The sequence below is a fragment of the Agelaius tricolor genome, unplaced genomic scaffold, assembly GCF_023055355.1.
Source record: "Agelaius tricolor isolate 1412-34295 unplaced genomic scaffold, bAgeTri1.0.p SCAF_68, whole genome shotgun sequence".
NCBI lineage: Eukaryota > Metazoa > Chordata > Aves > Passeriformes > Icteridae > Agelaius > Agelaius tricolor.
The window spans coordinates 1002574-1028238 of record NW_027269328.1 but is presented as its reverse complement, the minus strand read 5'-3'; the positions used below and the strand labels follow the sequence as shown (position 1 = coordinate 1028238).

General features: G+C 52.6%; 1 protein-coding gene across 5 annotated transcripts in view; it reads left to right on the top strand.

The window, feature by feature from the left end:
* OTOF (otoferlin) overlaps window positions 1-25665 on the top strand; it is a 117597-nt gene that overhangs the window by 35662 nt on the left and 56270 nt on the right. For all 5 annotated transcript variants that reach the window (XR_011676851.1, XM_071417161.1, XM_071417159.1 and 2 more), the window contains 8 exons: window positions 15379-15452; window positions 17056-17182; window positions 17715-17769; window positions 19166-19297; window positions 20573-20635; window positions 21472-21556; window positions 23060-23219; window positions 24486-24672. Coding sequence is in view for 4 of the 5 variants with exons in the window: in XM_071417161.1 (XP_071273262.1) it covers window positions 15379-15452; window positions 17056-17182; window positions 17715-17769; window positions 19166-19297; window positions 20573-20635; window positions 21472-21556; window positions 23060-23219; window positions 24486-24672 (883 nt within the window). In the remaining variant the exon portion in view is untranslated. The remainder of the gene's footprint in view (window positions 1-15378; window positions 15453-17055; window positions 17183-17714; window positions 17770-19165; window positions 19298-20572; window positions 20636-21471; window positions 21557-23059; window positions 23220-24485; window positions 24673-25665) is intronic.

Here is a 25665-nt window from a genome sequence, read left to right as displayed (position 1 = left end):
AGCATTCCAGGTAAATTCCCAGAGCAGATCCTCCCCGGCCCCCTTCCAGGGCTGATCCACCCCCAAAGTTCCGCTTTTCAAAGAAAATTCCTTAAATCCAGGATCCAGAATTTGGATTCCTTAAATCCAAATCCATCTGTTAAATGGAATTTAACAGATCCAGACTGGATCTGTTAAATTCCATTTTTGTGTTTCCCTGGGGATCCCAAGCTTGGAGTCCGCTCATCCCACACAGAATCCAGGGATGAAGGAGCCAGGAATGGGAGGTGGAGCCTTCCCATGTGCCAGGTCCCTGGAATGGCTTTGGATCCTTGATCCACCGGGAACTTTGACCAAACAAATCCACGAAAAAAAAAATCACAGGGAAGGATCCAGAATGGGGAAAAATAGAGCTAAAAAAATCCAACCTGGATTAAAAAAAAAAAAAAAAATCCCAGGATGTGGGATTTGGGAGGATGTTGGAACCAGGCCAGGATCCTTCCAAAAGCTGGACTTGTGTTTCCAATGAGGAAAGCAGAAAATAACAGGAAAAATTGGATACTGGGAAGGAACTCCTCCCTGTGAGGGTGGGGAGGGGCTGGGATGGAATTCCCAGAGAAGCTGTGGCAGTCCCTGGAATCCTGGGAATGTCCAAGAGATTGGAGAACCCGGGACAGTGGGAATTGTCCCTGCCCATGGAAAGGGATGAGCTTTAAAGCCCTTCCCTACCCAAACCGTTTGGAAATTTTACAATCCCACGGTTTATTCACCGGCGTAGGCTCACCCTTGGATTCCCAGGAAAAATCGGGAGGGGTGGGCACTTCCAGAGGCAGCTCGGGAATCGCCAGAACCTGTCTGAGCCCAGCTCCCAGCCCCCCTGGAAAGTGAGATCCCGGGAAGCACCACCCGATAGGGGCTCTCCTTGAAATATTCATGGCCGGGACAGGGCTGGGAGCCGAAAGGAATCTGCTCCCGGTGAATTATTGATGGAAGCTTTTCTCCCGTGTCCCCGGCGGGTCTGAGCCTTGTCCGACCGCCTGTCGCTAATTGTCCCTCTGGCACCTGCTCCAAAGCCGGGACCTGCGCCAGGCGTGGGAGGACGCGGGATGAAAATCCCCCACAGGCTCCCCGTTCCCGTTCCCATTCCCGTTCCCGTGTGGACGTGGCACCCGGGGACATGGAATGGCTGGGAATGGCTGGAGTTTGGGATAGTGGGGAATTCATCCGTGTCCAAAGGGGTAAGAAGGGTCCAAAATTCCCAAATCCATGGGAAATTCGGATTTTTGGGATGGCACAGTGCCACCACCAGGGTGAACAGGAAGTTTGGGATCTTTTCCATCCTGGGGGAAAAAAAAAGTCCCAGTCAAGGTTTTCCAATTTTTTTCCGAACCTCTCCATTAAATTTGATTAAATTACATTAATCATTTAATGTGCCCTTAAATTCCTTGGGGGGAAAAAAAAAATGCATCCTGAGGATCCTGAAAATCAGGAAAATGTTCAAACCAATGGAGCAGGTTCTGCTGTGGCTCCCAGGGCAGAGCTTTCAGAACCTGGAGAATTTTCCTGGATCCTGGGAATGTAAAATGCCCCCAGCCTGTCCTGGTGGAGGAGATTCCCGGATGGAGCAGGAGCAATGGATAATGCTGGAAGCGCAGATCCGGCCTCCAGCCGGGTTTTTCCTGGGAATGGGGGGAGTGGAACACCCTGGGCTGGATGCACAGCTGGAATTCCCTCCCTGGAGCGCCCGGGAGCTTGGACACAGCCCCACCCTCCTGGGAAGGGCTGTCCCTGCTCCCTCAGGAATTCTGGGATTTGATTGGATTTGGGTTTTTTTCCCTCTCTTTCTCTCCGGTGCCTCACCCAGGATTAAGTTTAACGATGGATACAAGGCAGTGGCAAGGTACCAAAATGTCCTGGTGGGAGGGATCCCAGATTTTGGGGTGGGATCCGGGATTCCGGGGGATTGCTTCCATTCCAGCCCATCCCAGGCACCCACATTCTACAAACAGGTGCTGGCCCCAGCATAAATCCAGGGTTTGGGATCCGGGTCAGCCTCATCCTGTGCTCCCTCTGCAGCGTATCCCACATGGTGATACCAGGAATCCCAGTGCCAGGACACAGGGAGAGGCCTCCCACTGGGAAAGGGAAGCTTGGGGTGGGATATTGGGAAGGAATTCCTGGCTGTGAGGGTGGGGAGGGGCTGGGCAGGAATTCCCAGAGCAGCTGTGGCTGCCCCTGGATCCCTGGGAGTGTCCAAGGCCAGGCTGGATGGGGCTGGGAGCACCCTGGGATGGTGGAAGCTGTTGGGTTTGGAATGGGATGATCCTTAAGGTCTCTTCCCACCCAAACCATTCCTGGAATTTGAGGATCAGCCCCTCCCCCTGCCCTGCTCCCACTCCCATGGGCTGTGTCCAGTTGGGAATGTTCGTTAATTCCTCACCTTCCTCCTCCTCCTCCTCCCAACAGCGAAGACCCGGAAGATCCCAGGTACGGGAGGTGGTGTCCCTGCTTCCCTTTGGGAATGGTGTGTGCATGGATGGGAGCAGTCCCTGCATGGTGCTTGGATCCAGGGAAAGGGAAAGGGCCTTTGCTGGGATCACCCACCCCTGGGATTCCCTCTGTCCTTCCTAATCCCGGCAGGGACAAATCTCCTTCCAGTCAGGCACTTCTGAAGGGGCTCCCAGAATCGTGTTTGTCTGTGTTCCAAGCAATCCATGGATGGATCCATCATCCATCCTTCCTTCCTTCCTTCCTTCCTTCCTTCCTTCCTTCCTTCCTTCCTTCCTTCCTTCCTTCCTTCCTTCCTTCCTTCCTTCCTTCCTTCCTTCCTTCCTCCCTCCCTCCCTCCCTCCCTCCCTCCATTCCATCCATCCATCCCTCCATTCATGGATCCATCTATCCATCCCTTCACCCATCCATCCATCCATCCATCCATCCATCCACCCACCCATTCCATCCCTCCACCCACAGACCTATCCATGGATCCATCCATGGATCCATCCATCCCTCCATTCATGGATCCATCTATCCATCCCTTCACCCATTCCTTCCATCCATCCATCCCTCCATCCATTCCATCTCTCCCTCCATCCATCCATCCATGGATTTATGGATCCATCTATCCATCCATCCATCCATCCATCCAATCCATCCCTCCATCCATTCCATCCATCCCATCCATGTCCATCCATCCATCCCTGATCCCATCCCTACCAGCGCTGTCCTACCCCTGTTCCCGTTCCCTGGGATCCTTAGGAATCCTGGGCGTGGGGATCTCTCCCTCCGGGACCCTCCTGGATTGTCTCTGTTGGGTTGCTCCGTGCATGTGGATGACTCTGGGGGGAGAAGGTGGATCCGAGCCCATCCCTGGATCACAACTCATGGAATTGCTCCTTTGGATTGCAGAGCCAAGGCCAAAGGGAAAGAGAAAAAACACCTGGCGTTGCCGTTCAGGTATCCCAATTCCCAATTCCCTGATTCCCAGGGCACCCTCTGGCTCCAGGCTCCAGCCCCTGGCAGCAGAATCCCCTGGGAACAGCAGCAGGGCAGGACTGTGAGTCCATTTTTCCAAGGAAAGTGCTCCAAATTGAGGGATAAAATGGGAATTCTCCATCTGTGCCCAGGCTGGGACTGTCCATGGTCACCTTTGGCAGGAGAGTTGGACTGGAAGGGATCCGGGAGAAGGAAAGGAGGGAGAGAGAGGAATTTGGCATTGGCTGCTCCACCAGGACCTTGGGAAAGGATCCTGGATCCCTCAGGAAGTGCTGATCCAAGTGCCAGGAATGCGGTGGATGCAGGAATCAGGAGAGGAAAGAGATGCAGGAAACACTGGGAGAAGGAGGAGGAGGAGGGAAACAGAATAAGAAGAGGGACATGCATGGAATGCACCATGTTCTTGCATCCCTCACCCAGGGCACGATTTCCCTCCAGGAAGGGGGAAAGGACACAGGATCTGCACTTTCCTGGGCCCTCTCCCAAGGATGGACCCCAGGGATGGAACATTCCAGCAGCCCCTCTGCCCACTCAGGGATGGAACATTCCAGCAGCCCCTCTTCCCAACCAGGGATGGATCCCATCCTGACTCCAGGGAATATTCCAGACCCTCTTCCCACCCAAGGATGGGACATTCCTGACTCTCTTCCCACCCCAGGATGGATCCTCAGGGATGGAACATTCCAGCCCCTCTTCCCACACTTGGATGGATCCCATCCTGATTCCAGGGAACATTCCAGACCCTCTTCCCACCCAGGGATGGATCCTCAGGGGTGGGACATCCAAGACCCTCTGCCCACCCAGGGATGGATCCCATCCTGATTCCAGGGGAACATTCCAGCCCCTCTGCCCACCCAGGGATGGATCCCATCCTGACTCCAGAGAACATTCCAGACCCTCTTCCCACCCAGGGATAGATGATCAGGGATGTGATTCCAGCCCTGCTGTCCACCCAGGGATGGATCCCATCCTGATTCCAGGGGAACATTCCAGCCCTGCTGCCCACCCAGGGATGGATCCCAGGGATGGAACATTCCAGACCCTCTGTGCACCCAGGGATGGATCCTCAGGGGTGGAATGTCCCAGCCCCTCTGCCCACCCAGGGATGGAACATTCCAGCCTCTCTTCCCACCCAGGGATGGATCCCATCCTGACTCCAGGGAACATTCCAGACCCTCTTCCCACCCCAGGATGGATCCCAGGGATGGGACATCCCAGACCCTCTGTCCACCCAGGGATGGATCCCATCCTGAATCCAGAGAACATTCCAGACCCTCTTCCCACCCAGGGATGGGACATTCCTGACTCTCTGCCCACCCAGGGATGGATCTTAATGGATAGAACATCTCAGAACCTCTTCCCACCCAGGGATGGAATATCCCAGATCCTCTGCCCACCCAAGGATTGGACATTCCCAACTCTTTCCACCCTTGGATGGATCCCATCCTGACTCCAGGGAACATTCCAGCCCCTCTGCCCACCCAGGGATGGATCCCATCCTGGCTCCAGGGAACATTCCAGACCCTCTGCCCACCCTTGGATGAATCCCATCCTGACTCCAGGGAACATTCCAGCCCCTCTGCCCACACAGGGCAGTTTGGACGGGGAAGGGAAGGAGGGAGGGATCTTCCCAGTGAGATCAGTGGGATGTGATCCCACAGCCATCCTGCCTTGAATCCCGGCCGTTCCATCTCCAGCGGGTGCCCAGCAGAACCTGGACCAGATCCCTGAGCTCCAGGAGAAAGCCTGGAATGATTTCATTCCTCTCCTGGCAGCTTTTCCCGTGCTGAGCTGGAGTTTGGTGCTCCCAGGAGGAGCTCAGCTGGCAGGGGAATCATTTTTCCCTGCTCTGCTCCCACAGCAGGAGTTGAGACAGGAAAAAAACCCCAGGAATTCTTGGATTAGAGATCAGAGCAGGCTGATCCCTGCCCGTGCTGCTCTTCCCAGTTTCCCTCCCGTGTCCCATTTTATTTTGAATTCCTTTGGAATTCTCCCAAAACCCAAAATCCAGCAACACTTCACTATTTAATTTTTTTTCCTGGATGGTTTTCCAGCAGCTCGGGCACAAGGAGCTGGAATTTCAGGCTCCGAAATCTGTCCCTTGTCCCCAGCGCGGTGGAGGAGCCGGTGTAATTAACTCCAGCCTCCTTAATTACTTCCTGAGCTGCTTAATTGCTTTCTCCTCCCTAATTGCTGCAGGACAATGAGGGCGATTAACGGGGGAGAGATAAGGAGGGGAGGGAAGCGGGGAGAGAAGCAGGAGCGGGGAGGAAATCAGGGAGGAAAATAAATAGGGATGAAGGACCGAGAAGGAAAACAGGGAGGAAAATAAATAGGGATGAAGGATTGGGGAGGAAATCAGGGAGGAAAATAAATAGGGAAGAAGGACCGAGAAGGAAAACAGGGAGAAAAATAAATAGGGAAGAAGGACTGGGGAGGGAAACAGGGAACAGGATCCGGGAAGAAAACTGTGAGGAAAACAGAAAGAAAAACAGGGAGGAAAAGAGAGAAGCAGGGCCAGGGTGGAAAACAGAGAGGGAAATAGGGAGGCAGATCCAGGGAGGAAAATGGAGAGAAGCAGGATCCGAGAGGAAAACAGGGAACAGGACTGGGGAGGAAAAAGAGAAGGAAAACAGGGAAGAAGGAGCTGGGGAGGAAAATAAATAGGGAAGAAGGACCAGGGAGGAAAATAGGGAGGAAAACAGGGAAGCAGGACCTGGGAGGAAAACAGGGAAGAAGGACCAGGGAGGAAAATAGGAAGGAAAATAAATAGGGATGAAGGACCGAGAAGGAAAATGGGAAGAAAAATAGGGAGGAAAACTGGGAGGAAAGCAGGGAAGCAGGACCTGGGAGGAAAAGAGGGAGGAAAACAGGGAAGCAGGACTGGGGAGGAAAGCAGAAAGGAAAACAGGGAGAAAAAGAGAGAAGAAGGAGCAGGGAGAAAAACAGAGAGGGAAAATGGAGAGAAGCAGGATCAGAGAGGAAACAGGGAATAGGACCGGGAAGGAAAAGGAGGAGGAAAATGGGATAGGACTAGGGAGGAAAAAAAGAAGGAAAACGGGGAATAGGACTGGGGAGGAAATCAGGGAGGTAAATAAATAGGGAAGAAGGACTGGGGAGGAAAATGGGGAGGAAAAGAGGGAAGCAGGGCCAGGGTGGAAAACAGAGAGGGAAATAGGGAGGCAGATCCAGGGAGGAAAATGGAGAGAAGCAGGATTGGAGAGGAAAACAGAGAAGAGGACTGGGGAGGAAAAAGAGAAGGAAAACAGGGAAGAAGGAGCTGGGGAGGAAAATAAATAGGGAAGAAGGACCAGGGAGGAAAACAGGGAAGCAGGACCCAGGAGGAAAACTGTGAGGAAAGCAGGGAGGAAAATAAATAGAGAAGAAGGATCGGGGAGGAAAACAGGGAGGAAAGTAGGGAGGAAAACAGGGAAGCAGGACCTGGGAGGAAAACAGGGAGGAAAACAGGGAAGCAGAATCCAGGAGGAAAACTGTGAGGAAAACAGAACAGAACACAGGGAGGAAAAGAGAGAAGCAGGGCCATGGTGGAAAACAGAGAGGGAAATAGGGAGGCAGGTCCAGGGAGGAAAATGGAGAGAAGCAGGATCAAAAAGGAAAACAGGAAACAGGGAGGAAAACAGGGAGGAAAACAGGGAGTTAAAAAGAGAACCAGGACCAGGGTGGAAAACAGAGAGAAAAATAGGGAGGCAGGTCCAGGGAGGAAAATAGGGATAAAGGAGAAGCCTTGTCCCCTGCCTAGCAGCTTCCCAAACCTGGGAATAAAATCCAGGAATCCTGCATTAATGGCCCCAAACACAAATCCCGGGAATTTCCCTCACTTCCATCTCCAGGGCTGGGAGTTGGGGTGTCCTAAGCCGTGCAGGGATGTTTTGCACCCAAGTTTTAAGCTGAGTGAGAGGGAGTTTGGACGGGATATCGGGAAGGAATTCTTCCCTGTGAGGGTGGGCAGGGGCTGGGATGGGATTCCCAGAGCAGCTGTGGCTGCCCCTGGATCCCTGGAAGAGTCCAAGGCCAGGCTGGACACTGGGGTTTGGGGCAGCCTGGGACAGTGGAAAGTGTCCCTGCCATGGCAGGGGTGGGATTATGGATCTTGAAGGTCCCTTCCCACCCAAAGCGTTCCCTGATTCCTCAGTGCACTGAAGTTTGTTTGCCTTTTATTCCCTCGATATTCCACCCTCGGCTCCAGCAAGGGCAAGGAGAAGACCAAGGAGCAAAAGTAGGTTTGATCTCCCTGAGCCTCCTCCTCCTCCTGCTCTTCCTCTTTGTTCCCACTTTTCCCAGCTGATCCGGGTGGTTTGCTCTCCCTGCTCCTCCTCCTCATCATTCCCACTTTTCCCAGCTGATCCAGTTAGTTCGCTCTCCCTGCTCCTCCTCTGTCTCTTCATTCCCACTTTTCCCATCAGATTGCTCTCCCTGCTCTTCCTCCTCCTCCTCCTTCTCTTCATTTCCACTTTTCCCAGCTGATCCAGTTGGTTCGCTCTCCCTCCTCTTCCTCTTCATTCCCACTTTTCCCATCAGACTGGTCTCCCTGCTCTTCCTTCTCCTCGTCATTCCCACTTTTCCCAGCTCATCCAGTTGATTTTTTTTCTCCCTACTCCTTCTCCTCCTTTTCATTCCCACTTTTCCCATCAGATTGCTCTCCCTGCTCCTCCTCCTCTTCATTCCCACTTTTCCCAGCTAATCCAGTTGATTTTTCTCTCCCTACTCCTTCTCCTCCTTTTCATTCCCACTTTTCCCATCAGATTGCTCTCCCTGCTCCTCCTCTTCATTCCTGCTTTTCCCAGCTGATCCACTTGCTGCATTCTCCCTGCTCTTCCTCCTCTTCTTCATTCCCACTTTTCCCAGCTGATCCAATTGGTTTGCTCTCCCTGCTCCTCCTCCTCATCATTCCCACTTTTCCCAGCTCATCCAGTTGATTTGCTCTCCCTGCTCCTCCTCCTTCTCCGTCTCTTCATTCCCACTTTTCCCATCAGATTGCTCTCCCTGCTCCTCCTCCTCCTCATTCCCTCTTTTCCAGCTAATCCAGTTGGTTTGCTCTCTCTCCTCCTCCTCCTCATTCCCACTTTTCCCAGCTGATGCAGTTGCTGTGCTCTCCTTCCCTCTAAAGCCAGACCCGTCCACCCTGGAAAAACTTGGTTCTCTTGGATGTGTGGCCTCAGGTTTTGGAGTCTGCCGGGAATATTTATCAAAAAAACCAAAAAAAACAAGGAATATTTATCCAGAGAAATCTATGGAGTATGGCAGTGCCTGAAGGGAGCTGAGAGGCCTTGAGGGATCCGCAGGGACTGGGTGGAGGGAGATTCCCAGGCTGGACATGGACAGGACAGGAGAAGTCTGGGTGCAGACAGGACTTGAGATCCAGCTTTTCCTTGGATTTCGGGAAAAGGTTCTTCCCCTAGAGCTGGCTGGGCACTGGAGCAGCTCCCCAGGGAATGGTGACATTCCCAGAGCTCCAGGAGCCATGGGACAGGGACAGGGTGGGATTGGTGGGGTGTCCTGGGCAGGAGTTGGATCCATGATCCCGGTGCGTCCCTTCCCGCTTGGGAATTCCATGGCCCGACAGCTCCTGTGCCCACATTGAGCTGCCAAGTTTCTCCAGCTCCCGCCTTCCTTTCATTCCCAACGATTTTCATGGATACCAGACCGGGATGTTCCCCCAAAAACCCAGATCCTCCAGCTCAAATTTAAGCTCAGCTCCAGGGAATGATCCTGGAATCATCCCTGGGGACTTCCCCATCCAAGAGGCCTCTCCTGCCTCCTGTTCCTTGTTTTGTGGTTTAAGGATCAATTCATGGCACATCCCATGGATGGATCCTCCCAAATAATGAGATGAAGCAGGAGGCGGAGATGAGGTGGAGAAGGAGGAAAACGTCCTCAAGGAGAGGGCAGGGTCAGGAAAAACGGGAAAGGGATCTCCCAGCTCTGGTCCTTCCTCTGGGAAGAGGCACCAAGGGATTGAGGGTTGGGATCTCCCCAAGGGTGTAGGATGGAGCCAGCAGTGGGGTTTGTCCTCTGAAAGAACTCCTGGCAGGTGGAATTCCCGCAGGGAAATGAGCCATGGGAATGCTGTTCCCTGCTCCCAGTTCCCAGTGAAGGGCAGTGATTAAAACGTCCTTTTATCCATGGATAATTCACCAGTAACGGGATCTTCAGCTGGAAGATGGCCAGGACAGAGGCTGCTCCCAAATCCCTGCTGTGATTCCAGAATCCCTGTGGATTCCGGAGATCCCCATGGGCAAAATCCCAAAGGACAAAGCCAAGAGGAGCAGGAGGAGGGTTTGTGAAAGTGGAGATGATCCGTGCTCAATCCCATATTAGACCCCAGAAAATCCATGGGGAGAGGCTGGCTGGAGTCTCTGGTGTCTGACATGGATTTAAACTTCCTTGGAAGTTCTTCCAACTCCCAGGGAAGGGCAGCGTTTATCCATGGATAATTCACCAATAAGGGGATCTTCAGCTGGAAGCTGGCCAGCTGCTCCCAAATCGCTGCTGTGGCTCCAGAATCCCTGTGGATTCCAGAGATCCCCACAAGGCAAAATCCTGAAGGACAAAAGGAGCAGCAGGAGGGTTTGTGGAAGTGGAGATGATCCGTGCTCAATCCCAATTCCATATTAGACCCCTGAAAATCCATGGGAACAGGCTGGCTGGAGTCTCTGGTGTCTGACACGGATTTAAATTTCCTTGGAAGTTCTTCCAACTCCCAGTGAAGGGCAGTGATTAAAACGTCCTTTATCCATGGATAATTCACCAGTTAAAGAATCTTTAACTGGCCGGGACGGAGGCTGCTCCCAGCTCCTGCTGTGGCTTCAGAATCCCTGTGGATTCCGGAGATCCCCACAAAGTGAAATCCAGAAGGACAAAGCCAAGAGGAGCAGCAGCAGGAGGGTTTGTGGGACTAGAGATGATCCGTGCTCAATCCCATATTAGACCCCAGTAAATCCATGGGGAGAGGCTGGCTGGAATCTCTGGTGTCTAAAAGGGATTTAAACTTCCTTGGAAGTTCCTCCAACTCCCAGGGAAGGGCAGTGATTAAAATGTCCTTTTATCCATGGATAATTCACCAGTAATGGGATCTTCAGCTGGAAGCTGGCTGGGACAGAGGCTGCTCCCAAATCCCTGCTGTGGCTCCAGAATCCCTGTGGATTCTGGAGATCCCCACATGGTGAAATCCTGAAGGACAAAAGGAGCAGCAGGAGGCTTTGTGGGAGTGAGATGATCTGTGCTCAATCCCATATTAGACCCCAGAAAATCCATGGGAACAGGCTGGCTGGAGTTTCTGGTGTCTAAAATGGATTTAAACTTCCTTGGAAGTCCTTCCCGCTCCAAACTTGCCAGAACCCAGGCGGGCTGTGATGCGCTGAAGCACCAGCGGCTTCTCCAGAGCCTCGGTTCCCTTCAGGAAAGCGGGAGAAGGGTTGGGAGTTGGCCCAGGAGGGCTCTCGGTGCCCCGGTGGCAGCTCAGGTTCCGCAGGTGCGCGGATCCTCATGGAATATTCATGTGGAGACGGTGTCAGCTCTCCGCCAGCCCTGGCGTCCCACCGGTGCCGTCGGGAGCGTGGCGGGAGCATCAGGAAGATCCCACAAAAAAAAAAACCCCGCTGTGCCCACGGAGGAGACTCGGAGGGATCCCCCCATCCCTGCTCCGTCCCCTCTGGCGCTGGGATGGGTGTCCCACCATAGAGGCTCCGCCATTCCCGCCTCGGACCTTCCAGAACCTTCTCCTGCAGGGCCGGGTGAAGGTAGAGGCCGGGATGGGAAGGGGGAGGTGTTTGGGATTGGGCAGGGCTCGCCCGGCTTGGGAAAGGGACGGGTGGGGATCGGGAAAGGGTTGGGGATTGGGATGAGCCACTGGGAAGCCGCTCCGGAACTTTTGGGACAGCTCTGTCCTCATCCTCATCCTGCTCCTTCCCTTCTTCCCAGCACCTGCTGAGTGCTGCCGAAACCCACCAAAATCCTCCAAAACCCACCAAAACCTGTCCCTTCGGAATTTATTTATTTGTCTCTTTTTTGCCCCTCTTATTCCTTTTTCCATCCATTTTTCCTGTGTTTCTATTTTTTTCCTTTTTCCTCCCCTTATTTTTCTTGGTGCTTTCTCCTGTTTGTCTGGAGTTTTTTCCCTGCTTTATCCTTGGTAAAGGACAAATTTTTTTTTTTTAATCCCGACAGTTTTCTTTCCCAAAGTTTTTTCTTTCCTCAATTTTTCCCATTTTTTTCCCCCTGCTGATTCCTCCTGGGGTTTCTTTCCCAAATTTTTCTGAGTATTTTTCCTTTTTTTTTTTTTACTTTCTCACTGCTCTTCCCTCAGGTTTTCCCCCTCTCCCTCCCATTTTATTTTCCCTCTATTTTTTTTCTGCATCTTTTTCTTTTTTTCCCCCTGCTTATTCCTCCTAGGGTTTTGTCCTAAATTTTTCTGGGATTTTTTCCTTTTTCTTTTCTATTTCCCCCCCTCATTCCCCCACCCCAATTTTCCCCCTGTTTTTTTCCCTCCATTTTTCCCTCCCCGTTTCTCCTTCACAGTTCCCCCCCTTTTTTTCCCGTTTCTTTCCTTCCCTATTTTCCCCTCCATTTTTAAATTTTCCTCCTTTCTTTTTCCTTTTCTCATTTCTCATTTTACCTTTTTCGTCCTTTTTCCTTTCCCTCTCTTTTCTTTCCTTCCCCTTTTTCCCTTTTTTCTTTTTTGTTACTTTTCCCAATTTTCCTTTTTTCCTTTTAACCCTTCCCCCCCCCTTTTCTTTTTCCCTTTTTTCCCTTTTTCCCCCATTTTCCTTTCCTTTTTTCCTTTCCCCCATCACCCTCCAAACCCCGTTATTCCTTTCCCATTCCCCTTCCCAAGGCTTCATTCCCAGCCATGGGCATGGACACAGCACCTGAGCCTCTATTCCCTATTTTTAATTTCTGGATTTTTCCCTCCGATCCACCTCACCCTGTGGATGTCCCAGATTTTCCCCATTCCCAGGTGTGGTTTTTCCACACCTTGGATCAGGTGCTTAATCCCAGTTTTTTTCCCCAGGCATCACCCCAAATCCACCATCATCATTTTACTGTCAGGAACACCTGAGGGATCCAAATCCTTGTTGTCTGTGGATTTGGCAGCTGGGAGAGGACCCCGATGGAATTTTCCATGCTGAGTCCATCACCAGCTGCTCCTCAGTTTGGTTTCCCTTCCCAAGAAACCTCAGAAATTCCTGGGACAGTGATTTTATCAGATCCATTTGTTAAATGGATTTGACAAAAATTTTATTATTTTTTATCCAATCCATTTAACAAATGGGAGCTCTGGGACTGGAGAGACTTGTTTTCTTTTTTTTTTTTTTTTTTTTTTTCCCTCTCCATTTTTTGAGAATTTCATGGAAAAGAAAGGAATGTAATCCAACCAACCAGGAGGTGTGGCTGGAAAGGCAGAATTCCAGAGCCTGAGCTGTGATTCCAACATTTCCTCAGTAAATAAATTAATTTGAAAACGGCTCCAAAAGGGTCCCATCCCCTGGGTGTTCCCTGGTGGGATTAGAGATGTGGAATCCTCATCTTTAACTTTTCTCCTCTGATCCATGGAAGAAATGGAGCATCCTGGGAATAAATCACAGCTTCCGTAGGCCGGAGTGCTGCTTTAGTCCCAGGTTTAAATAGTTCCTGGATCTTATCCCCTCCCTCAGATACTTTATTTTCCCATTCTCCTTAATTTTCTTCCTGCTTGCTCCGTCTCTCTCTGTCTCCTGGAGACTTCTGGGGATGACTTCCAACCAGGATGCAATTCCAGGGTTTTTTTGCCTTGTGAAAAAATTCCCAAGGGTAAAACGTGACCCTTTGGCCCCATCCAGAGGTGGGACTGGGAAATCCCACAGGGTCCGCGTGGTTTCCTTGTGAAATGGCATCCCAATCCTGCAGAATCCAGGAGCTCTGGATCCCCTGGATCCCCTGGCCTGGAAGCCAGGTGAGGTCCTGGCTGGAGGTGAGGTCCTGGCTGGAGGTGAGGTCCTGGTTGGAGGCAAGGTGAGGTCATGGTTGGAGATGAGGTCCTGGTTGAAGGTGAGGTCATGGTTGGAGGCAAGGTGAGGTCATGGTTGGAGGTGAGGTCATGGTTGGAGGCAAGGTGAGGTCATGGTTGGAGGCAAGGTGAGGTCATGGTTGGAGGTGAGGTCATGGTTGGAGGCAAGGTGAGGTCCTGACTGGAGGTGAGGTCCCTACTGAAAATGGTTCATTTTGGAGGTGAGGTCCAAGCAGGAGGTGATGAAAGGTCCAATTTGGAGGTGAGGTCCTAGTGGGAGGTGGGTTCCAGCTGGAGGTGAGGATCATCTTGCAGGTTAGACCTGGCCTGCAGGAAAGGTCCAGCCTGGATCTGAGTTCCTAGTTTGGAGGTGAGTCCCAGCCTGGAGGCAAGGGTCACCTTGGAGCTAAGATCTGGGCTGGGGGTGAGCTCCAGGCAGGGGAGGTAGGGAAAGGCCCATCCCGGAGGTGAGGTGAGGTCCAGACTGGAAGTTAGATCCAGGCTGGAGGTGAGGTCCCAGTTTGGAGGTGAGGTCCAGGCTGGAGGGGAGGTCCCAGTTTGGAGGTGAAGTCCCAGTTTGGAGTTGAGGTTCCACTTGGAGGTGAGGTCCAGACTGGAGGTGAGGTCCCAGTTGGAGGTGAGGTCCCAGTTGGAGGTGAGGTCCTGGTTGGAGGTGAGGTCCCAGGCTGGAGGTGAGGTCCTGGTTGGAGGTGAGGTCCCACGCTGGAGGTGAGGTCCTGGTTGGAGGTGAGGTCCCAGTTGGAAGTGAGCTCCAGGCTGGAGGTGAGGTCCCAGTTGGAGGTGAGGTCCCACTTGGAGGTGAACTCCAGGCTGGAGGTGAACTCCAGGCTGGAGGTGAGGTCCTGGTTGGAGGTGAGGTCCTGGTTGGAGGTGAGGTCCAGCCTGCAGGTGAGCTCCAGGCTGGAGGTGAGGTCCCAGTTGGAGGTGAGGTCCCACTTGGAGGTGAGGTCCTGGTTGGAGCTCCAGCCTGCAGGTGAGGTGTGATTGATCCCAGCTGGAGGTCCCCTGTTACTTCCGAGAACATCTCCAGCAAACCTGCAAAGGTTCCTCCACTTCCAGTGATGGGAATTCTCCAATTAATGAAGTTTCCCTTTCATGGGTCGGGGAAGTGTTGGGGTGTCTGAATTTTGGGGTGTCGGAATTTTGCGATGTCTGAACTTTGGGGTGTTTGAATTTTGGGGTGTCTGAATTTTGGGGTGTTGGAACTTTTGGGTATTTGAATTTTTGGGGTGTCTGAATTTTGGTGTATTTGAATTTTTGGGGTGTTGGAATTTTGGGGTGTCGGAATTTTTGGGTATTTGAATTTTTGGGGTGTCGGAACTTTGGGGTGTCAGAACTTTGGGGTGTTGGAACTTTTGGGTATTTGAATTTTTGGGGTGTCTGAATTTTGGTGTATTTGAATTTTTGGGGTGTTGGAATTTTGGGGTGTCGGAATTTTTGGGTATTTGAATTTTTGGGGTGTCGGAACTTTGGGGTGTCAGAACTTTGGGGTGTCGGAATTTTTTGGTATTTGAATTTTTGGGTGTTTCATTTTTAGTAGTTTCATTTTCCAGTGTCTTGGAAAGAAATTCCATGAACTGGTTGGGAGAGATGAGGAGTAGAAACACGACCAGGACCCCTAGCAGGGGCTCTGCTCATGGGGAGGCAGAGTTATCCAAATTATCTGAGGCATTCCCAGATAAAAAATAGGATCCAAGATTCCAGGGCTGTGAATTCCACTCTGTATTCTGACTCTCTGGAATATTTCCTGCTCTATTTTTCAGCTGACATTTCCTCTTTTCCTTTTGGGAAAAAAAACCTTCTTCTGTACCCACGCCCCGGAAAACACCAAAAGATACAGAAATTAACGTGGGATTTTTATTCTCCCTCTCTTCACCCAGAGCTGGCAAAGGAGTTTTTTCAGCCATGAAGCTTGGAAAGACGCGTCCGTCCAAGGATGAGCATCGGAAACAAGGTATGGTCATGGAATGACAGTGGATTCCTGGAATTGCGCTGGTGGGAGAGGAAGGGCTGCCTGTTCCCGGGGCTCTGCAAGAGGTGGGGCTGGAATTGGACACCTCTGGAAAGGCAGGAGAGGGCAGCGATTGGAAATTCATGGCAGTTTCCATTCAGAGCCGAGGATCAGTTTTCCACAGTGAAGAAAAGCAGGAATGTGCACTCACAGGCGGGGAAAAGCCTTGGGAAAAGTTTGGGTCGTGGTTCTGGGAAATCTTACCCTGTTTTCCAGCCAGGTTTGAGGATAGGATAAAGGGAATTTTGCCTGGGATGCGGGTGTGGGAACCCGCGTGCTCTTCCCAGAACCTGGGTGTTCCTCTCGTGGTGAAAGCTTCCAGCAGGACCATGGGAAAACACCCAGGACGCGAAGGAGCAGAGCGGCTGGTCCCATGGGAGCCTCTCCACAGGGTGGATTTATCCGTGCTCATGGAATGCTCACAGTGCGGTGTGGCCGGGGAGGCTCCCGATCCCACCTTTCCCAGGAACCTCCAGCTGTTCCTGGGCTGGGATGGTGATTCCAGCCCTTGGCCACTGGAGAAGGGATGGGTGGATGTCCTGGACCCGCTGCCTGCCGGCCAAGCCGGCATTCCCAACGTTCCGTGGGTGCTTTCCTTCCATCCAGACTCCTGTCCAGCTTAGATCAGCTCCAGCCTGACCTTGGACACTTCCAGGGATCCTGGAGCAGCCGCAGCTTCTCGGGGAATTCCAGCCCAGCCCCTCCCCACCCTTCCAGCCAGGAATTCCTTCCCAAGATCCCGCTCCAATCTCCCCTTTCCCAGTGGGAGCCATTCCCTGGCTCCTGTCCCTCCAGGCCTTGTCCCCAGTCCCTCTCCAGCTCTCCTGGAGCCCCTCCAGGCCCTGCCAGGGGCTCTGGGGTCTCTTCGGATCCCTCTCTTCTCCGGATGGACATTCCCAGCTCTCCCAGCCTGGTTCCATGGCCGAGGGGCTCCAGCCCTCCGTGGTCTCCTCTGGAGCAACTCCAGCAGTGACTCCATGATCATCCCATGCCAAGTATCCCAGAGCTGGAGGCATCAATTCCCAGCTCCTGTGACTCTGGCTCAGTCTTAATCTCCTGGCTGAGTCGAGGACCCCCTTTCCCTCAGGAAAGGAACATTCCAGCAACTTCTTCAAATAGAAACCCAGGCACGGGCGCATGCCGGTGGGATCTGCAGCAGTTTTCCCTCTTGGGAATGACCCATTTCTCCCATTTTTTTCACCCCTCTCTCCTCAAAACCAGGGAATTGGTTGTCTTTGCAACACCTCTTGTGCTCCTCAGACCTCCAGCTCTTCCTCAAACGCTCTTTCACCCCCCGAATCCGGGGTGCTGTCATTATTCCTTATTTTTCCTCCCCAAGACCCTCCGCAGGAATTCTGCCCGTATGGAATTCCACGTCACCTCTCTGATAACCCCCCTTTCCGAGCAGGTTGTCCGAGACCCGACCCGGTCCCCATTGTTTTTGTGCTCCCAACCGAGGGGATGGATTGGTTTCCCTTCTCCCAGCCTTTAATTATTCACTGATGGAAATTAAAACCGGAGCCATTCCTTTGTCCCCTTCCCGCAGATGATCCGGCCGTTCTGGAAACGGAAGACCTGGATAGAAAGGCCATGAGATACGGGGCAGGCCTGGAGCCAGACACCATCTCCCTGGCCTCTGTCACCGCTGTCACCACCAATGTCTCCAACAAAAGGTGAGATCCGGGGCTGGGGCTGTGCCAGCAGGAGGTGAGGATGGACATCCCAAAAATGAGTGACCCCTGACACAGGGAATGCTGGAAATCATCGTCCCATGGAGCCAGTGGGATGTTTTTTTGGGAATATCTGACCTGCAGCAGCGATCACCAAAGTCCTGTGGATCCTCCCAGCTCCCGGGGCTGAAGGAGCATCGAGGGTGACCCTGCTCTTGTATTGAGAGGGACCTGGGACAAGGGATGGAGGGACAGGACACAGGGAATGGCTTCCCACTGCCAGAGGGCAGGGATGGATGGGATATTGGGAATTGGGAATTGTTCCCTGAGAGGGGCTGGGATGGAATTCCCAGAGAAGCTGCGGCTGCCCCATCTCTGGAAGTGTCCCAGGCCAGGTTGGATGGGGCTGGGAGAACCTGGATTGGTGGTGTCAGGCCCTGGATGATCTTCGAGGTGCCTTCCCGACCCAAACCATTCCGTGATTCCATGAATTCCACCCATGGTCCGACCAAGGGTTTCTTCTGCCTCTCCCAAGGTCCAAGCCCGACATCAGGATGGAGCCGAGTGCCGGGAGGCCCATGGATTACCAGGTAGGTGACACCTGGGTGCGGCCCTCGGGGTCACAGCCTGGGCTTGGGGACACCATTTGCAGGGACCGAGTTCCTGGTGGGTCTCCGCTCACTGGGCTTGGAACTGGGACATCCCAAGAGCTGGAATTTCACTGGTGGAGCCATAAACTCGGGATTAAATAATGGACCGGGTTTGTTGTCCAGCACGTGAAACACAGAGGGCCCAAATTAAGCCCAAATCAGGGTCTTTTTGAGGTTGTGTCCATGGTGTTCCTCCTTGGAGCAACCTGGTGTAGCAGAAAGTGTCCCTGCCCCTGGCAGGGAGTGGAATTCATGGAGCTTTAAGGTCCCTCCCAATTCCAACCACTCCATGATCCCGTTGTGTTTTCCAGCAGAAGTGAAGCCAATGGGATCAGCCTCTCTGATCCCAGATCTTGGGTTAAATCCACTGGATTTTCCAGCAGAAAATGTGTTTTTCCAGCAGAAGTGAACCAATGGGATCGGTTTGTCTGATCCCACAGCTTGGGTTAAATCCACTGGAATTTTCAGCAGAAGTGAAGCCAGTGGGATTGGCCTCTCTGATCCCACAGCTTGGGTTAAATCCACTGGAATTTTCAGCAGAAGTGAAGCCAATGGGATTAGTCAATCTGATCCCATAGCTTGGGTTAAATCCCATTGGATTTTCCAGCAGAAAATGGGATTTTCCAGCAGAAGTGAACCAATAGGATCTGATCCCACAGCTCAGGCTAAATCCCGTTGTGTTTTCCAGCAGAAGTGAAGCCAATAGGATCAGTTTCTGATCCCACAGCTCGGGTTAAATCCATTGGATTTTCTAGCAGAAGTGAAGCCAATGGGATCAGTCTCTCTGATCCCACAGCTTGGGTTAAATCCATTGGAATTTTCAGCAGAAGTGAAGCCAATGGGATCAGCCTCTCTGATCCCACAGCTTGGGTTAAATCCACTGGATTTTCCAGCAGAAAATGGGTTTTTCCAGCAGAAGTGAACCAATGGGATCGGTTTGTCTGATCCCACAGTTCAGGTTAAATCCCGTTGTGTTTTTCAGCAGAAGTCAAGCCAATGGGATCAGTCTCTCCGATCCCACAGCTTGGGTTAAATCCCATTGGATTTTCCAGCAGAAGTGAAGCCAATGGGATTGGTCAGTCTGATCCCAGAGTTCGGGTTAAATCCATTGGATTTTCCACGTTGGGTGGAGCACCCTCACCATGGGGCTGGATCAGCTGGGATTCCTGGGATCTCCTGCATCCCACCCCCTCGCCAGCCCCTCCTCATCCATGTCCCAGTGGGACCAGCAGACCCCATTGCACTGGGAACTCCCCTCGGTCAGAGGTAGGGGAGCGGGTGAAGGCAGCCTGGAGCTGCTCCCGGGATGTGGAAATTCGGGAATTCCTCTCCCCAGGTCAGCATCACCATCATCGAGGCCCGGCAGCTGGTGGGGCTCAACATGGACCCCGTGGTGTGTGTGGAGGTGGGGGAGGAGAAGAAATACACATCCATGAAGGAATCCACCAATTGTCCTTACTACAACGAGGTGGGTCTGGCCCTGGGGCTGCTCCAACCCCTCCGGGTTACTCCACCCTTGATCCTGTGATTCCTTTTTTATCCGTGGTGTTTTTTGGGGTTAAATTCCTGCCAGAATAAGGTGAAATCTCAAACCACACAGGAGAAACAAAGCCCTTGCCCTCTGGAATGTTGTGATCAAGGATTCCCAGGTTTTCTGAGAAATCTCTGCTTCTATTGGCTCCCCATATCCCCCATTGGTGATCCATGTGGTGCCACGGTCAGTGTTGGGATCACACGGATCCATCCCTGCTGGGCCATGAGCTGCAGGAGCTCCCCCAGGCATCCGGGGGGTTCTCAACCCCTTCAGGCTATTCCACCCTGATCTGGTGATTTCTCTTTTACCCATGGTTTTTGTTAACCCTAAATTCCTGCTGGAATAAGGTGAAAACTCAAACCACACAGCAGAAATGAATCCTGTGCCCTCTGGAATTTTGTGACCAATGATCCCCAGGTTTTCCGAGAAATCTCCTCTTCTATTGGCTCCCCATATCCCCCACTGGTGATCCATGTGGTGCCACGGTCAGTGTTGGGATCACGTGGATCCATCCCTGCTGGGCCATGGGCTGCAGGAGCTCCCCCAGGCATCTGGGGGGTTTTCAATCCCTCTGGGCTACTCTGCCCTCGGTCCTTTTTTTATCCATGTTTTTTTTGGGTTGAATTCCTGCCAGAATAAGGAGAAATCTCAAACCACACAGGAGAAACAAAGCCCTTGCCCTCTGGAATTTTGTGACCAATGATCCCCAGGTTTTCCGAGAAATCTGTGCTTCCGTTGGCTCCCCACATTCCCATCGGTGATCCATGTGGTCCCACACTGAGTGTTGGGATCACACGGATCCATCCCTGCTGGGCCATGGGCACCCCACAGACAGACACAGCTTCTTTGGGGGGTTCTCAATCCTTCTGGGCTACTCTGCCCTTGGTCCTGTGATTTCTTTTTTTATCCATGGGGTTTTTTTGGGTTAAATTGCTGCTGGAATAAGGAGAAACCTCAAACCACACAGGAGAAACGAATCCTGTGCCCTCTGGAATTTTGTGACCAATGATTCCCAGAATTTCCAAGGAATCTGTGCTTCCGTTGTCTCCCCACATTCCCATTGGTGATCCATGTGGTGCCACGCTCAGTGTTGGGATCACGTGGATCCATCCCTTCCTGGCCGTGGGCACCCCTGGGCAGCCACAGCTTCTCCGGGGGGTTCTCAATCCTGATGGATCCCACCCCTCACCATTCCTCTTTCCCTTCCAGTATTTCGTCTTCGATTTCCACGTCCCCCCCGACGTCATGTTCGACAAGATCATCAAGCTCTCCGTAAGTGACCCCGACATCCTTGTCCTTGTCCTTTCTGGGGGACTTTGGAAGCAAACCACCCATTTCTGGGATGGAGTTAAGGTCCTTGATGTGAGATTCCCAACAGGAATTCTCTCCTGCAGACCCCCAGTCTGTTTTTCTGCTCCGACCCTCGTTCCTGGCTCCACACAGCTCCTGCATCCCCTGTGTCCCTTCATGGGTTGATCTCTGGCATTCCAGAGGTCCAAACCTTGGAATTTATTTGTTAGAACCAAACCTTGGAATTTATTTATTTATTCATTCTTGTGGAGAAGAAAGACCTTCCAGAGCCTGCCGGGGAAATTCCTGGGGCATCAGAGCTGTTGTGGAAATCCAGGATTGGGAATGCTGAGAGCAGAACTGAGATTTCAGCCTGCCCAAAACCAGGAAGGGGATGGACAAGACTTCCAGATTCCCTGTCCAATTAGGGCACACTAATTAGGATCATTCACATCCATCCCGGTGCACAGACTGGCTGCGCAATTTCTCCCAATTTTCCTCAAATTCTGAGCATTTTAAAGGCTCTTCCCTCAGTTAAATATCCCAGTGTTTCCTGCTGTAGTGGCTGGAAAAGGGATCTTGCTCCAAAGATTAATTTCTTTTCATTTTTTTGTTCATTCCAAATACAAACTTCCTGGCAATCCCATTAATCAAGACCTGCCACCCCCACTGGGCCTTTTGGTGTCCTTGAATCCTCCCCAGACCAAGGGAAAACTCCTCAGCTCCTTTCCCATCCCATCCTGGAGACCTCTGGAACGGCTCTGTGGCTCCCAGGTCCTGGGGGAATTCCTGAGCAGTTTTCCCCTCTTGATTTCCAGGTGATCCACTCCAAAAACCTCCTGAGGAGCGGGACATTGGTGGGGTCCTTCAAGATGGATGTTGGGACCGTTTATACCCAGCCTGGTACGTGAATGTCGTTTGTTAACAATTCCCGGGCACCTGCACCTGCTCAGAGGAGGAAAAATTCTTGGCAAAAGAGTCAGGCAGGGGCTGGATTCCTGGGAAAATGCTTTCTGAGCATTAAATGATTGGAAATTGATTGGAAATGATTAAGTGTAAATATCCAAGATATAAAAGAGTCACCTGGAGTCACTCGTAGGTCAGGGAAGAGCTCATGGCCCCTCTGGAGAAGGGTCTGTATCCCATCCTGGAATCATGGAATCACAGGATGGTTTGGGTGTGATGGGACTTTAAAGATAATTTAATTCCACCCCTGCCATGGGCAGGGACACCTTCCACTGTCCCAGGTGGCTCCAAGCCCCAGTGTCCAGCCTGGCCTTGGACACTGCCAGGGATCCAGGGATTCTCTGGGAATCCCAGCCCAGCCAGGAATCCCTTCCCAAGATCCCACCATCCCAAGCTCCCCTTTCCCACTGGAAGCCATTCCCTGGCTCCTGCCCCTCCAGCCCTTGCCCCAATCCCAGCTCTCCTGGAGTCTCTTAAGGGATTCCCTGGATCCTTCCCTGATCCAGCTGCACATTCCCAGCTCTCCCAGCCTGCCATTGGATCCAGCCCCATCCCAACTCCTCTCTGAGAAGGAATTTCGGGATCCAGGGCCTTCACTGGGAATTTGCGACTCCAGGAAGGGTCTCCCTTCCCTTTCCCATCCCTGAATCCCATAAAAATCCCTCGGGATGGATCCTGAGTGTCCTTGATCTCCAACACCTCCCACTATCCCAGGCTGCTCCAAGCCCCAAGTCATCCAAGTCATCCAAGCTTTCCTTGGACAATGCCAGTGATTCTCTGGGAATTCCAGCCCAGCCAGGAATCCCTTCCCAGGATCCCAGCATCCCAAGCTCCCCTTTCCCACTGGAAGCCATTCCCTGGCTCCTGCCCCTCCAGCCCTTGCCCCAATTCCAGTTCTCCTGGAGCCCCTTGAGGCCCTGGAAGGGACTCTGAGCTCTCCCTGGATCCTTCCCTTCTCCAGCTGTCCCAGGTGTCCCTGAGATCCCTGCTGGCTGTCCTGGTGTCCATCCCTGCCCTGCCCAGGAGGGAGCCCCAGGTGACATTCCCAGGCAGGGCGTGAACATTCCAGGCAGGAATGTCCAGGGCTGGACCCTGCCCCGCGTTTCACCCAAGCCTGGAAAAGAGGGAGAGGCTGATCAGAGCTGCTGACCGTTGGGTCCAGCCCTCCCCAGTGCCACCAGGGCCACCACCCCTGCCCCACGTCCCCAAGGGCCACATCCACACGGCTTTAAACCCCTCCAGGGTGGGGACTTGAGACTCCACCCCGCTCCAGCTTATCCCATTGTTTCTCCACCTCCAACACCAGATACCCCTTCCCAGTGGATTTTCCAGGGGTTTTTTGGGATTCCTCACGCACAGGGCAGGTCTCACCCCATGGAACACCGTGTCCTGGTGGCATTGGCTGTGTCTGGAAGGTCTCTCTTGTCCCCCGGGTTGCAGAGCACCAGTTCTACCACAAATGGGCCATCCTGTCCGACCCCGAGGACCTCACAGCCGGCCTCAAGGGCTACCTCAAGTGTGACATCGCCGTGGTGGGCAAAGGGGACAACATCAAGACCCCGCACAAGGCCAACGAGACGGAGGAGGACGACATCGAGGGGTAGGGATCTGCTGGGATCCGCTTCTTCCCGGCTCCCCCGGGAATCCTTTCCACCTTTCTTTCCCTTGGGTGGGATCACAGGATCCAAACCTGGCGGCAAACCTTGAGCTGTGAAAGGGACAGGGACCAATCTGGTGGTTTTCTGGGTTTTCTGGTGCAATTCCAGGTGATGTCCAGCACAGAGTTTTCCTTCCTGTAGGGTCAGACCATCTGCTGGTGGTGGAACTCAACAGCAACACCAGGCTGGTGTCACCCAGCCTGATGCCCCCTGATGCTCCTGATGGGCCCTGGGCGGGAAGATGGGATGATGGGATAACAGGATGGGATTTCACACCCCAAGGCAAAGCAGGGAAGTCTGGATGAGTTTTCCATGTGGAAATGTCATCCAGAGATGAGATGCTGTGTGTGTGGACAGGGATCTTGGACTGTCCAGAACATCTCAAGGGTCGTGGAACAAAAATCAGGAGCTTTAAGGCTTGATTCCAGCCCCAAAGCTTTTCCATGGAACAAAAATCAGGAGCTTTCAGGAGCTTCCCGCCCCAAAACTTTTCCAGTTCTATCTCCATTTCTAACCTGAATGAATATTTTAAATTAATATCTCCATTTCAAATCTGCCTCTGAGGTTCTCCCCATATGGAATCATGGGATGGTTTAGGTTGGGAAAGGCCTCTGGAATTGAGTCCAGCCCATTAACAGCCAGAAACCAGCAGCACAGCTCTCCTGACTTGCTGGGCTTTGAGGAACCACCTCCAGAACTTTGGGCTTCATCCCATGCTGCAGTGGTGATGTTCTCCTACTTATTCCTAAAATCCTGGAAAGGTTTGTTTTGGAAGGGATCTTCAAGATCACCTTGTTCCAACCCTCCTGCCATGGGCAGGGACACCTTCCACCAATCATGGACGGCTCCAGCAATTCCTAGAATTTCCCTAGAAACATTTTGTTCACAGCATTCCCGTTTATTCCTGCAGAGGAGGAAAGCCAAAAAAAAAAACCCAAACAGATGGAGTTAATTTCATCCTCAAAATAATCCTCCAAGGTCCCCTTGATAAGGAGAGAGCAACTCTTCCAAAATCCCATTCGTTCCATTTCCACGGAATGGAGTGGAAGTGGAAGGAATCAGGTGCTCAGAAAATGGAGCAGCTCCTCTCTGGTCATTTGTGGAACCGCAAAGGTTGGATGGAGGTCGTCCCATCCAACTGGGATGGGATTCACTGACCACCCCACCCCACCCCAGCATCTGTTCCCAACTCCACCCTGACATTCCAGGAACCTCCTGCTCCCCGACGGGGTCCCCCCGGAGCGGCAGTGGGCTCGGTTCTACGTCAAGATCTACCGCGCCGAGGGGCTGCCGCGCATGAACACCAGCATCATGGCCAACGTCAAGAAGGCGCTCATCGGCGAGAACAAGGACCTGGTGGACCCCTACGTGCAGGTGGCCTTCGCGGGGCAGAAGGTGAGCGGGGAGGTGACACCAGCAGGTGGCCATAGATGGTCACGGTGGTCCTTGCAGGTCAGGATGGGCGTGGTGACACCTGGCATGTCGAGATGGGCGTGGTGTCACCTGGTGCATCGAGATGGGTGTGGTGTCACCTGGCATGTCGAGATGGGCATGGTGTCACCTTGGTCAAGATGGGCGTGGTGTCACCTGGCATGCTGAGATGGGCATGGTGTTACCTGGCACATCGAGATGGGCGTGACGTCACCTGGCACATTGAGATGGGTGTGGTGTCACCTGGCACATCAAGATGGGCAGGATGACACCTGGCACATCGAGGTGGGCGTGGTGTCACCTGGTGCATCAAGGTGGGCGTGGTGTCACCTTGGTCAAGATGGGCATGGTGTCACCTGGCATGCTGAGATGGGCATGGTGTCACCTGGCACATCGAGATGAGTGTGGTGTCACCTGGGACATCGAGATGGGCGTGGTGTCACCTGGCACATCTAAATGGGCGTGATGCCACCTGGCACATTGAGATGGGTGTGGTGGCACCTTATTTTCACTCTCTGGGATGAGTTTGAGGCCTTTCCAGTTGAGCAGGAGAATTCCTTGCACAGGAGAGGGCGGAGCGGGTGGAAGGGAGCAGCTCAGGTGGTGAGGGATGGTTTGGGAGATCCAACCTGCTGGGAAAGATGAAAGTTTGACAAGAAACTTTCACAGATACGTATGCTCGGCAGAAAGGTCTCTGAATGTAGAACCCGAGAACGAAATAGAGATGGAAGCAAGTTTTGATATAGAAGAATAATAATAGATGTGTAAATTGAGGATTGCTGAGCCAGTCTTGCTGGACAACTAGGAAAGCAAAGGTTGTGTCGAGTTGGAAAGAGATTTTATGACTTAGAGCAAAGGATAAGCTGACTGCAAATGAAAAGATGTTTTTACCAAGCAGAAAGATTCCACAGGCAAACAAGACATGCTGATGTGACAAGCATAAAAAAGATCTAAGAA